Source organism: Rutilus rutilus (genome assembly GCF_951802725.1).
Source record: "Rutilus rutilus genome assembly, chromosome: 6".
Lineage (NCBI taxonomy): Eukaryota > Metazoa > Chordata > Actinopteri > Cypriniformes > Leuciscidae > Rutilus > Rutilus rutilus.
In genome coordinates, this window is record NC_140214.1 from 24,644,035 (window position 1) to 24,657,236 (window position 13,202).

At 40.8% G+C, this 13,202-nt stretch overlaps 1 protein-coding gene across 1 annotated transcript in view; it reads left to right on the forward strand.

The window, feature by feature from the left end:
- dpydb (dihydropyrimidine dehydrogenase b) overlaps positions 1-13,202 on the forward strand; it is a 137,871-nt gene that overhangs the window by 46,835 nt on the left and 77,834 nt on the right. Inside the window, exons 9-10 of the mRNA XM_084411657.1 lie at positions 6,337-6,444; positions 6,738-6,907. Of these exons, the coding sequence (XP_084267783.1) occupies positions 6,337-6,444; positions 6,738-6,907 (278 nt within the window). The remainder of the gene's footprint in view (positions 1-6,336; positions 6,445-6,737; positions 6,908-13,202) is intronic.

Consider the following 13,202-nt stretch of genomic DNA (forward strand, 5'->3'; position numbering starts at 1 on the left):
TGTATCCTCAAGAGCCAGCTCTAGGCCTGGATGCCCATATGTGCGACCTTCAGCAGGTTTCCATATGCGTGTTCCACTGCAAGCTCTTAATGAAGCCAGTGTCTCCCCTGGCAGAGTCCGCCCTGCCGTCCCTGCCAGTGTTGTTATCTTCCGGATGGTGAGAGCCACTCAGGGACTCCATATTGCACAGCCCTAACAACGTTAGTCCATACGGTATCTTCCACTAGACCTCTAGTAGGATGTGGATTCCGCAGCGTTCCCTCCTTTGTAAAAGAAGGGGGGTACGCTTTCCCAGCATTATCCAATATTTGTCACTATAAAGGGGTTATTCGGAACAGTAGTGATGGACACTCTCTGGGTAAGCCCTGTCTCATCGCCAAGAAGGGTAAGAGGGTTTAGGAGGCTTGCCCGTGGCGCTTTGGTAGGGATCCAAAATCGTTGCTCACGACGAGACGTCAAGAGTGACCGAATGATAGGGAACGTCTCAGTTAAATATGTAACCCTTGTTCGCTGAGAGAGGGAACGGAGGCGTCTCGTCCTGTCGCCACGGGCGCTGTACCGTCGCTGGGGCCTGGGTCACCAACTCGGCTCAACTCCTCAGCGAAAAACTGATTGCATCATGCACCAGCTGCTCATTTATACCCGCGCTGACGAGGCAGAGCAGCTGAATGCAATGATTGCATGCCAATGTGAAATTGGCTCGTTTAGTTACACTCGAAGTAGATCGGTCCTCTGAGCGAGATCCCAAAATCGTCGGTCACGACGAGACGTCTCCGTTCCCTCTCTCAGGGAACGAGGGTTACATATGTAACCGAGACGTTTCTTTATGCAGAAAGAAATGTGTCCGTTGATTCATTTTGCCTTCTATTTTTATTAAAGTAAGGAAATATTGTGTGTGTTGATTTGATTTGAGAATTCAAACATTCCTCAAGGGTGACTGTGTACTTTGTGCTTCTTTCTTCTCCTTATAATTAAAAGGAATACATATAATTTTTTATGTTTGAATAAGGGCTACTTTTTGGTAGCTAAGCTTCATTGTTATTGAGACGGGCAAGTCTCAGAACTGCTCTGGGATTTCTTTTTCTCATAAAGCAACAGCAATAAGCTGGGAATCATAAAGGAAATGATTACATTTGCGCCTCTGTGATATTTTTTCACCACTTCTCTCATGTTGTCTCTAAAGTCAGCCTCTACAGTGATTGACATGCAAATGTGTACCTTTGGCTTTGAGAGAGAGAAATGGTTGAAAAACACAGATAAGGATGTTTCTTTTTGGCCTGTAAAAATAACCGACATGTTCCACACACACTGTTTTTTTGTTGTTGTCATTTTATCATGTGATTGCTATGTCGTACGCTTTCCGTCTCAGTAATGGCTATCATCAAAATATACATTTTTGGACCGTCGCCTTGAAAATATTGTTTTCTGTGTACACCCATCACAAAATCATTCACAATGGAGGAAATTAAGCCCGGAATGCTTTAAGGTTAGTAGCAGTCATGTGGGTTGATCTGAAGCAGTGAAAAAGATGAATGCAGCATCTAAACTAGACCATATGGGTAGGCAGATTGGTCTAGATGTTCGGTTCTAATGAATATGACTCTGAGGAGGTCTTACTAAGGTCAGTGTGTATATCATATTGTCACATTAGTTGAGTTTCTTAAAAAAGCTTCTGAAATGCAAGAGTTGCCTAATAAATGTAATATTTCTTAGATTATAAAAAATGTTGCAGAGGGGTTTTAATCTTTAAAGACTCAGGAACCACCTCATCCAGACTGTCAGCCAACCCTCAAAATAAAAAGACAGATTTTCTCATTAACACTTTACAATTACTTAATTGTAACTAACAATACTACCTGACGTAATGCTTAAAAGATAATTATTTTGACAGCTAGAAATAAGTTCATAGTTAGAAATGCTATGTACATGTACAAATGCTATATTTTTTAGGTACATATATTCTCTGTGGACTTCCTGGAGTGCCTTCGGGGACTCCTGGGGGAAAACTTTGGATTTAAAGCAATCACTGTCTGTGAAGGATAAAACTGTCTTTTTAACTGCTTTGCATCGTTTTACTGCATGTGTTATTTAAGCTGTTGAAGAAAGTGGTCCAAGAACTACTTTTCAACTAAAGTTGAACTGCAGATAGTATATTGGAGATCAATATGTTGTGTTTTACATTTATAGCAGTACTCCAAAAATTGAGCAGGTTACTTTTTATTGTAGTATATTACTTCTCAGTGTTGCTGTTAGTCACTGCCAGATCAAACTACAACATACACTTCGATTTATGTGCTTGCACTGATCCAAGAACAGTACAATCCAAAAAACATCGCAAATCATTACTTAAAAACTCAAAGCTTTTTTTCATTGGTCATTCTGTTAGTAGAGTTAGAAGAAGATCCCCCAAAAAAACACTGAACAGAACAGTGCTAACTTTACCTTATTTACAGGTTTAAATTAGTTTAATACCAATCAGCGCGCTTAGACAGCCTGCACTGTGCTTGCTGTGCAGCTGCACTGCGTTTTAAAATAAAGGCTTCAATATTCTCGAGAAAAGGAGTTTTCCCATAGAGTATAGCTACGCAATACTCGTTCCCTTATCTCTCAGGGAACCAAGGTTACGTTAGTAACCGAGTACATTTTGATTCCCAGATAAATCCAATTTAAACCTTTTTATTTCCTAAATAAACATTTTAATTGTTTATTTCCAGGTTTAAATTGGATTTATCTGGGAATCAAAACGTACTTGGGGAGTTGGGGATTGGGGAGTTTGAAAAAATACTAACAAAGGAACATTATGACTTCAAATGAAGCAGAAATATTTCAAATATTTCAGTTTTATGGTCATTATTCAAATAACCAAATTTATTTGTGAACTTTATAAACTTTGTACTGACGTTTTGTTTTTCCAATGAAGATGCTCATTAGATCATTCTCAAATAATGCATTTGAAGATTAATGTAGGTGTTATCAGATTTGAATAGAGATCAATGAGATTTAGATAAAACACCTTCAGGGTATGATTTCATTTATAGAACCATGTCTACTTCTGTACTAACCTTTGCTATAAAACCATTACCAGTCTGTTTATCACAATTTTTCTCTTCAGCTACTGCTTGCAGTTGCCTAATGCATTACAGTCATACAGGAGCAGACTATTTAATTTCTACATTGATTTGATCTAAAATATGTCAAATGCTGCTACGAAACAACTGCTCTTAGCAAAAATAAATTTTTAGACATCTTTTAGCTGCACAACTTTGTGTATTTAACCGTTATCCTTATGTTACCTTGTATGAAGCACTGATGTTGTTCAGAACAGACTTTAAATAGCCTATAATGATTGCAGAGAAGTACAGGCAACAGTATGTTTGTACCTGGAGCATCTGTTAACTTACAGTTACCTCCTGCAGTTTGTACATGTTAATCTGTTCTTTGATGCTTCGCTGTACAAACTTTTCGTCTGATGCTTGAAGGCACAAAATGGCTTTTCCTTCCCATCACACACGAGGCCTTGGTGTTCATCGCTCAAACCGTGATGATGGGCATAATGAGATAGAGATTGATAGCCTCCATCATGCAGTACATCCTTGGGGTGAGTGCCAGCTTAATAGACAGATTTGAAATGACAGGGGGTTAAGTATCCCTTAGAACCATTTCTGTTTGCCCTTTGTCTTATCAACATGTTTCTTAAGGAAGCTGTCTGCCATTCCTCTAGTTCATTATTTAACCCTACATGTCTGAGAAGGACATAATTCCAAACAAACTCTATTAGATCATTGATTTATATGCAGTTCCTGAAGTGTGATTATGCTCAATAGGTACAGTCACTCGTTATTGTTTGTAGTCACAATGTTGATATAAACTGAACAAATCATGACTTTGCTGAATTTGTAACATGGGTCGTTTGCCCTACTACAATATGCCAGATGCTCTATGAATATTAGTGGTTTCTCAGGTTTTTTTTTTATTTATTTATTTATTTATAGCATGTAAGAGTACTAATATAATATAATATAATATAATATATAATGTATTACTATAATGGACTGGTATGAGAATCTGGGATAGGCTCAAGCATCCCTGCAACCCTACAGTGGACAAATGGTTTGGAGAATAGATGGATGGAATTAATTACTGTAATATAACGGTAATATGTGGAAGAGTGTTGCTATTGTGTGACAATATTGTATTACAATAGGTAGCACTCCAAAGTTACTACCGAATCAAAACTAGTTAACATATCATTTATAATTGAAAGGGTTTAATACCAGTATTTGGTTATAGTTACACTTGAAATAGTTACAAAACAGATGAATGAGATGATAAAAACATATACTATTACTATTACTATTACTATTAATCAGAAGATTACAACTTCCCCCACCATACTAAAGGTGTGACAATTAATAGAACCCTGATGTATCTTGGCCTATAGGCCTTGATCACTATCAGCACCTTTTTGCCTTTAGGAATTCCAAATGGCCCTTGGAGGGGGTTGAAACAGTAAAGCAATGGTCTGTTGATTTTTATCCTTACACAGGGGAAAATGTAAACACATACCGGATAAATTAACAAAATGAACTTAGGGCTTAAATACAAAAGGAGCAGTTATCAAGGTAAAACAGAACAGGTGAGGGATAATTGGCGACGTCTGACAAAGCGGAGCCGGAGGGACAAGGGAGCTGGGTGGAGCCATAAGGACAATGGTCCCAGGTGGAGACGAGGGAGGGAGGAGCCAAGGTGGAGAGATGGGCTCTGCAGCTGGAGGCGAAGCCAGGGGATCCACTTGACTAGGCGGAGCTGGAGACCAGAAGACCAAAGGCAATTCCACATAGCATAGTGGAGTAAAACTAGAGAGGAGCTGACGGGAACCAGCGAAGGTGGGGTGGCTTTGGGTGGGATCTCTGGAGACAGAGGAAACTTAGAGCTGGGCGGAACCAGTGGAGACACCGGAGACTTGAAGCTGGGCGGGACCAGTGGGGATGGGAGAACCCAGGAAACATCCTCTTCCAATTCCTCAAAATAATATGCAAAGGCCAGCTGCAGCTCACTCTCAGCGAGTGGAGTGTGGGTGGGGCTTTCCTCCATGCCCTCAAACTCCACGAGCAGTCCAACAGCAATGCACAGTGTTGCTGTCTCACGCACCTAGTCAGACTTTCTGTGGGGCTCAGGCTCCGGGGCGATGGTTGGCTCAGTCCTCTTGTCTGGCTTGTTCATCACGGCAGGCTCAGGCTCTCCGTCTGCGGTGGGCTCTGGCGTTTGCTCCGTGTGTGGCGTGGGAGGTGGCTGGTTTGGCTCTGGGTCCAGAGTTGGGTTGATGATGTCCTCCACTAAGAAAATGGTGTAAGCCGATCTGTTGTTCAGCAGAACCCACTTCACAATCTCGAGGACCAACACCGGATAGGCGTGCCTTACACTGTTCATTTAGGCTTGTTTGAAAAAATACACTCAGGTGTGGTCAGGGAAGGTAGTAAGGCATGCCAGGTCTAGAATGTCACTGGTGCGATCCTCTATATTATTACCTTGCTCTAAACAGAACAGCTGAAACGACCTGTAAACCATTTGTATAATACTCAATTTGAGGGTCCAGTATTCTGTCACAAAGTGGCTGTAGAAGTGCGCACGAAGACTAGGGATCAAACAAAAACAGTCTTTATTAAATCCACAACAGAAAAAACTTGCAGGGGAAAACATAAACACATACAAATTAACAAAATTAACCAAGGGCTTAAGTACAAGGGGTAGTAATCAGAACAGGTGAGGGATTAATTAGCAACCAAGGAAACTAATTATGAACACAGGCAACCGGGAATGGAGCAAACAGTGAAAACCAAACCAAACCATAACATAAAAGAATATACATTACAAAGAGCAGGTAATAACCATGCATTTTTAATTCGGATAATCATTTTGTCAAGTTAAAAGTGACGTGAGGGTAGGTAGATTATGATAAATTCGATTGAAAGCAAATAATCTGCAGAAATGAAATTTAGACATGTTTAGAATAGACAAATAAGGCCACCGAATTTTATATATATATATATATATATATATATAAGGTTGCATTCAGAATCCACTTGGCTTAAACATTTTTAATTCACAATACATCCGATGTTATATGTATCTTTAATGAAGCATTAAAGCAAATGCAAACCTAATAGTGGTGCAAGTTAGGGGAAAATACTTTGTAAGGATGAATATAACTGCAGACTTACTTACAAGTTTACTTTTAGCAGTGCTTCAGCAACAAGTCTTTGTCACACATTGCCTCCAAATGTATTCATCTTGACACACAATTTATTAATTTGTCTCTTTTTTCATGATGCACAGGTCTTCCACAAGCAAACAGGGACAAGATCTTTGAAGACTTGACCATAGAACAGGGATTCTACACATCAAAGGATTTCCTTCCTTTGGTTGCAAAGGCCAGTAAAATAGGTACCAAAAGAGAAAATAATTTTTTAACATGAAAATTATGTGAAATTACTGTATATTGGCTACCTGTTGCCATCCTTTCACAGTAATTTGACTTATTTCCTGTGTTCTCTTTTAACAATATTACACTTACTGGGAGAAAATAAATGTGTTTATTACATGACTCTCCTGAATAATTTTCATTTGTGGGATTCAGTGGTCAAACTGTTAGTGTCATCTGGTATTTGATATTGGTTAAGTCTCTGTGCACTGAATTTGACTTTTTTGTCTTTTTCTTTGGCACGTGTTTTTTGCAGGCATGTGTAATTGCCGTTCGCAGCTGCCAAGGCTACATGGGAATGTGATAGTCCTAGGCGCAGGAGACACAGCGTTTGACTGTGCCACCTCTGCTCTCCGATGTGGAGCTCGACGAGTCTTTGTGGTCTTTAGAAAGGGCTTTACCAACATTCGCGCTGTTCCAGAAGAGGTAAAAAATTCAGTTCAGCAGCACCTGCAGCCAGTGATAAATTCCTATTGAAGGCACATCTGTATACCCCACGTCCTTAAGAACACATTTTCTCTTTTTGTCTTCGTAAATTACATTTTGTGTGGATTTTGACATGTTCTGACATGGGGGGGTTCACTAGAATTTTGGCAAACTCTCTCCATCTCTACTGCTGACTGAGATGAAAAGTAAATAGATAGACTGACAATTTACTGTGCACCTCTACAGAAAGAGATATTCTGTCTTTGTTTGAAATTATTATTTGCTTGTATTTTTATTACTTGTATTAATATTTTTCTTATTCTTTTTCTCAATTTATTTTGGTGCTGCTCGTGGGCACAAATAACCTTCACCTTCAAAATTATCTTGTGCTGCGCCTGACAGACTGTTGCATAAAACCCTACAAAAAATATTCCCAAATGGATGTGATGTATTCAATGGATTTTCACTTAAAAAATGAGTGAATTTATATTCATTATCCACATTTCTCCTAGAACTCAATTGAGAACATAGCCCAGTTTCGAAAGCCATTGTCTCATTATTACTGATATTTTGCAAAATTCTATCTGTAATGTGGAATAGTTACATTAAATATCAATCATTTCAAATGGAACCATATCAAAGTTAACACCGCTAGCCGTAGATTACACAACAGACAGTCAGAATAAAAGCGATAAAAGTCAGCAGAGAAAAATTGAATGGCCTTACTTAATGGAATAAGCTGACAGTAAAAAGATTCAAAATTAAATATCTTTGAGAACTGAACTGAAATCTAGTGCAGTGGTTCTCAACTCCAGTCCTCGGGACCCACTGCTCTGCACATTTTGTATGTTTCCCTTATTTAAACACACCTGAATCAGATCATCAGCTCATTAGGAGAGACTCCATGAACTGAACTGAGTGTGTCAGATAAGAGAGACATACAAAATGTGCAGAGCAGCGGGTCTTGAGGACTGGAGTTGAGAACCACTGATCTAGTGTAAAATCTGGAATGGTCTATGCTGGAGTTAAACGTGGATCTTTGTCTGTGAATGAGAGGTCTGAGATAAAAATAAACACGTGAAACCATGGTTGGATAGCACACAGGTCTATGTTAACGACACCTCCCAGCAAACACATTTACATTGTGGCAACGTCTGTGGCACGTTGCATTTCTGCTATGGCAACGTCGCTGTCTACGTGCTCGCAACATTGTAACAACGTAGAATTGTAAGACGTGACAGGGCTATAGCAACGTTGTTGCGCGACATTCAGCAACTGAGAGACGACGTTCTGACTATTTTTTGTTCGGTTTTATGCTAGAAAGGCCTATAGATATCCCCCATTTAGCATTTTATGTTTTGAGGTTAATTTTTAATTAGTCAGATGTTAGATAATTCTATACTTTTTAAATATTGTTTATCCTTATTATTAGTTAATGGGGCTATCAGTAAATTATCCTAATTATAATCAACACCTGCAAGTGTACACTTTGAAGAGTAAAAATGACAGAAGGTTACGTTAATTCAACTTTATTAAAACTGCATATGGTAACCAAATTGCTCTTCCAAAAGGCATACATTTATGAAAAAAGAAAAAAAAAACGAAATAAACAAATATACAAATTTATTTTAAGTATAATCAATAAAACATAAAAAGCAAAGGCAGATCAGATCATTTAATGAACAAAACGTCTCGGTTACTAACGTAACCTCGGTTCCCTGAGATGAGGGAACGAGTATTGCGTAAGGCCAAATCTTTAAAACGCAGTGCAGCTGCACAGCATACACAGATGAGCGGGGCACCCTTCAATGCAAACGGGGCACCCTTCAATGCTTCCAGGACCGTGGAGAGGTCCCAGATAGGCACAGAAGGGGGGTCGTGGAGCGTTTAGCCTCCTTGCCCCTTTAAGGAAGCGCACGATGAGGTCGTTCCTTCCTAGTGATTGTCCGGCCACAAGAGTGTGAGATGCTGTTATGGCCGCCACATATACTTTGAGCGTGGAGGGGGTGCGACCCACGTTCAAGAGCTCTTGCAAAAAAGCGAGTACACTTGGTACTCCGCATGAGTAGGGGTCCAGGCTCCGTACTGCGCACCAGCCAGAGAACACCACCTAGTTGAGGGCGCTCTCGCTTCAGTGATGGTTTTTAGCACCCTATCCGGGAGACACCCGGGTACCCGTTGAGGGGCCATACATGAAGGGCCCACAAGTCGGGACAGGGATGCTAGATTTTTCCGTTCGCCTGCGTGAGGAGATCTCTCCTCAGCAGAATTGGCGGGGCTGTTTCCAGCAGTTGTGTCAACTCAGAGAACCATAACTGGGTCTTCCAGAGAGGGGCTATTAGTAGCACTGCACACTTACTTTCCCTGATCCGTTTGATGACCTGTGGTAGCATCGTGACCGAAGGAAATGCATATAGCGGACGGCTCGGCCAGTCGTGGGCAAGCGCGTCCTTACTCTTTGAGAAAAATGTTCGGCAACGAGCGCGGTCTTCTGAGGCGAAGAGGTCGACCTCTGCCTCGCCGAAGATGCTCCATATCAGCTGAACCGTCTGAGGGTGAGGAGACCATTCCCCTGGGGGAACATTGTCTCTGGATAGCATATCCGCACACTGGTTCAGAATGCCTGGCACATGCCGCCCTCAGCAAGCGCAGGTTGTGCTGAGCCCATTGAATGAGACTCTTGACCATGGCGTGCAGGTTGTTTGACCTGAGACCACCCTGGCGATTTATGCAAGACACCACTGCCATGTTGTCCGTTCGGACCAGGACATGGTGGCCTTTTAGATATGGGAGAAAAGCTTTTAGTGATAGAGCGACCCCTCTCATCTCTAGACAGTTTATATGTAGGCACTTCTCCGGGCTTGACCATAGACCAGAGATGGGCCTGCCCTCGTAAAGGGCCCCCCAACTTAGGTTGGAGGCATCTGTCGAGATCATTTTTCTCTTTGAAACCACACCCATACTCACGGCAGACTGATACCAGTCAGCCGCTTTCCTGGGAATCAGGGCTTTGATGCAGCCATGGCTCGCTAGTAAGTGGCCAGATCACCACGCGTGAACTGGTACACAGGGTTTTAGCCAGCGCTGAAGAGGACGCATGTGCAGTAGTCTGAAATCTTTTGAGAGGCGTGCGGGCGCCCGCTTTAAAAGATGCCGCTAGGCGTTGAATGGTGAGCGCGTCTTCTGGTGTAAGGTGCGCTTTCATGTGATGTGGAAACTGTTTTTATGTGTAGGGGTGCGTACTTTACAGTGGGCACACAATCTACATTTATTATTTCTCCCGCGCTGGCTGGGGGGAGAGTTAATACCGTGTTGGCAGTGTTTATGTGTAGGGGTGCACACTTGAGAACACCTCCAGCGTGGGCTGAATGAAATCTGGGACCGGACCGCTTCATGATAGGGACCTGGCCGCCCAGCTGCTTTCATGCTCGTGTGCTATTGGCACTGTGGTTGTGTGCAGGGGTGCATACTTTATAGTGGGCACACAGCCTACATTTAGAACACCTCCAGCGTGAGCCAGAGGGGGAAAATGGTAGAAAGCGCTCTTTCTTCATTAGAGTTGCTGTTGGAACAGCGTATGTTTGCAGGGGAGCGTACATTACAAGTGGACTCTCTGGCGCAAAAGCCTTCTGGCGGGCTCTGACGTGCCAGGGCGATTCGTGCAGTTGCCGCAGCGCAGCCAATGACCGGGCTCGCCGCTCATCTGTGTATGCTGTGCAGCTGCACTGCGTTTTAAAGATTTGGCTTCAATATTCTCGAGAAAAGGAGTTATACGCAATACAAGAGACATCTCGAAAGGGAACCGGGTTCTGTACATGGCAGACAGGGGAGCATAGTCGAAAGCCGGGCGATAAAGGTCGGAAGCCGGAATCAGTCCAGGAAACATCCGCAAATCCAGAGGAGCAAAGAAACAAATGAGACTAAATGGCAGAGAAATCAAATGAAAACCTAAACAGTGCGAGCGAGGCTACGTTAGTCACATTAGAAAATTATTCTCATTCCACGAGAGGCATTTTAAAAGCACAACCTATGGCCCTGAACGGTGGTTTAATGTCAACATTGTGACAACACTGTAACAACCTTCACCACACAATGTAGTTATAGCAACCTTTTGGCCATGTTGTTAAAACGTTGTTAGAAGGTCGGGTACGTTGTGCCAACGTTCTGTGTTTGCTGGGCTTGTCTTTATTAGCATATAGAGGGCTAAAGTTTTTTTTAAACAGTTACCACATAAAAAATAAATAAAAATAAAAATCAGGTACAAACAACTAAAATTATATACAATAAACATATGTTCAGAATGGTTATACCTTAAAACATAAAACTGAATATACATCATGGTGTATTATAAGACATATAAATGCACTGTAATGCATTCAATGTACTTTTATGCATTTGGATATGTATAAAGTATTATGTAAATGTAAAGAACTACTATTGTAGTTAAATGGTGGTAGAAAAATGTGTGTGCAACGAAAAATTCTCAATACGTGTGTGCACTGTCATGACTTGAACAGAAGTAATTCTGTGGGTTCAAATGCAATATTGTCTTTCACTTTATTCTAAATAGATTATGAATAGTATTTTAATTAAAGTCTCACCTTTCTCCAGTTTATATTGTATACAATGTATATGTATATACTGTACCTGTTGTCTAGGTTAGGTAGTGTCAAACACAATAGGCTAGAGGATGAGGTATTTTTTATTGGTATTACCATTGGAAAGACTTTCCGATCTTAGGTAAAAAGCAGAGTTGAAAAAGAAAAAGTAAAAGAGAAAAAGTGAGAGTTTCTGTAAAGGTGACCATGTTGAGTTGTTATAATGGGCAGCAGTTTATATAATAAGATTTATTTTTCTGTGGAGCTTTTTAACAAAGTAATTAAGACATATTCTTTTCTCAATGACAACTGTTGCAATGCTGCCATGGCAACAGTGTCAAGAAAGTTAAACTTAGAAATGTGTAACTACAGAAACTATTAACTCTGCCTTAGCTGTGCGAACGCTCAAATAGGGGTGTGCTAAAGCACCGTGGCCGTAAATTATAATGGAGGAATTTTTATCAAAGGGGATAGTTTTACTTCTCCTCTCAGTTCTTGTACATTTAAGGAATTTAGCAGATGCTTTTATCTAGACTTATAAAAAGTGTTTTAGCTTGACGTATGGTACCATTGTAGGCATGCAGTTTAGAACATTATCTGCTAGGGAAAAAATTATTTGTATACACATACAAATGCTTACTGGTACAAATAAAGCTAATATAGATGCAATAAAACCTAGTGCAAATAAACAAGCCAATGCAAGGTTTCTTTTCAAAATAATACTAATCAGTTTGCAATGGAGTGAATTGCAGAATGGGGTTGACGGGGGGTTGACTTGCATGCAATGTACAAATGACAAGGTCTTGGCAAGGGTAGTTTTTAGATGGGATACACAGAAGCTTGTTTTTGATAAATATAACTTCAGAAGACAGCTGTTCATCTAGGTAGAAATGTTTGCCAGACATGAGTTGTTTTGTGAGGTACTTGGTTATCAGAGGATGGCAAAGTGAGAAATAATTGAATATCAGCTCAATAAGAATGACAGATAAAGACAGGAGAGGTGATGTTAACTACAAAACCATTTGGTGTACAGGGAGAACAGAATTGGTCTGAGTACAAAACCCTGTGGAACTCCAATGGGTGTGGAGATGAAGTTGATCCTTTCCATTATATCTTGTAGGTTCTTTTCTGAAGGTATGATGAAAACAATGTGAGGGCAGACCCTGTAATTCAATCACTGTGATTAGGGCTGTTTTTGTTGAGTGTGCCATCTTAAAACTAATTTTCATCAATGAAGTTGTTCTTGCAGGTGTAGCCTGAGATACACTTTAACAGAGCATGTGGTTTTTTATGTGGTTCTACAGTGGTTTCGCTACAGTGCTTTATTTTATTCATTTTATTTTTTCCCACTGCTGTTATCCTGCATTATCCTATCATAACAGACTTGTTACAAATTTTTGGGTCACTACCCATCAGTTGAGAACCACTGCTATTCACTGCTTAGGAAGGGCAGTAAAGATCCCCATAACCTGCCAGATGTCCATGGCTACAAGCCAATGTGAAGATGACCTGAAGTTGGGGGAGGTCAGGTCAAGGTGGAGGTGGAGGTGATGAATAGGAGTGTTAAGATGAAGAAAGGGTTCGAAGAGGGGGTCGAAAGTGCATGTGGAAGGGTTGTTATACTCTAACGCTTGTAAACCTTTATACTGAGTGTTTTATTGGAGTAGATTCTTAAGGCTAAATAAATGATGCACTGG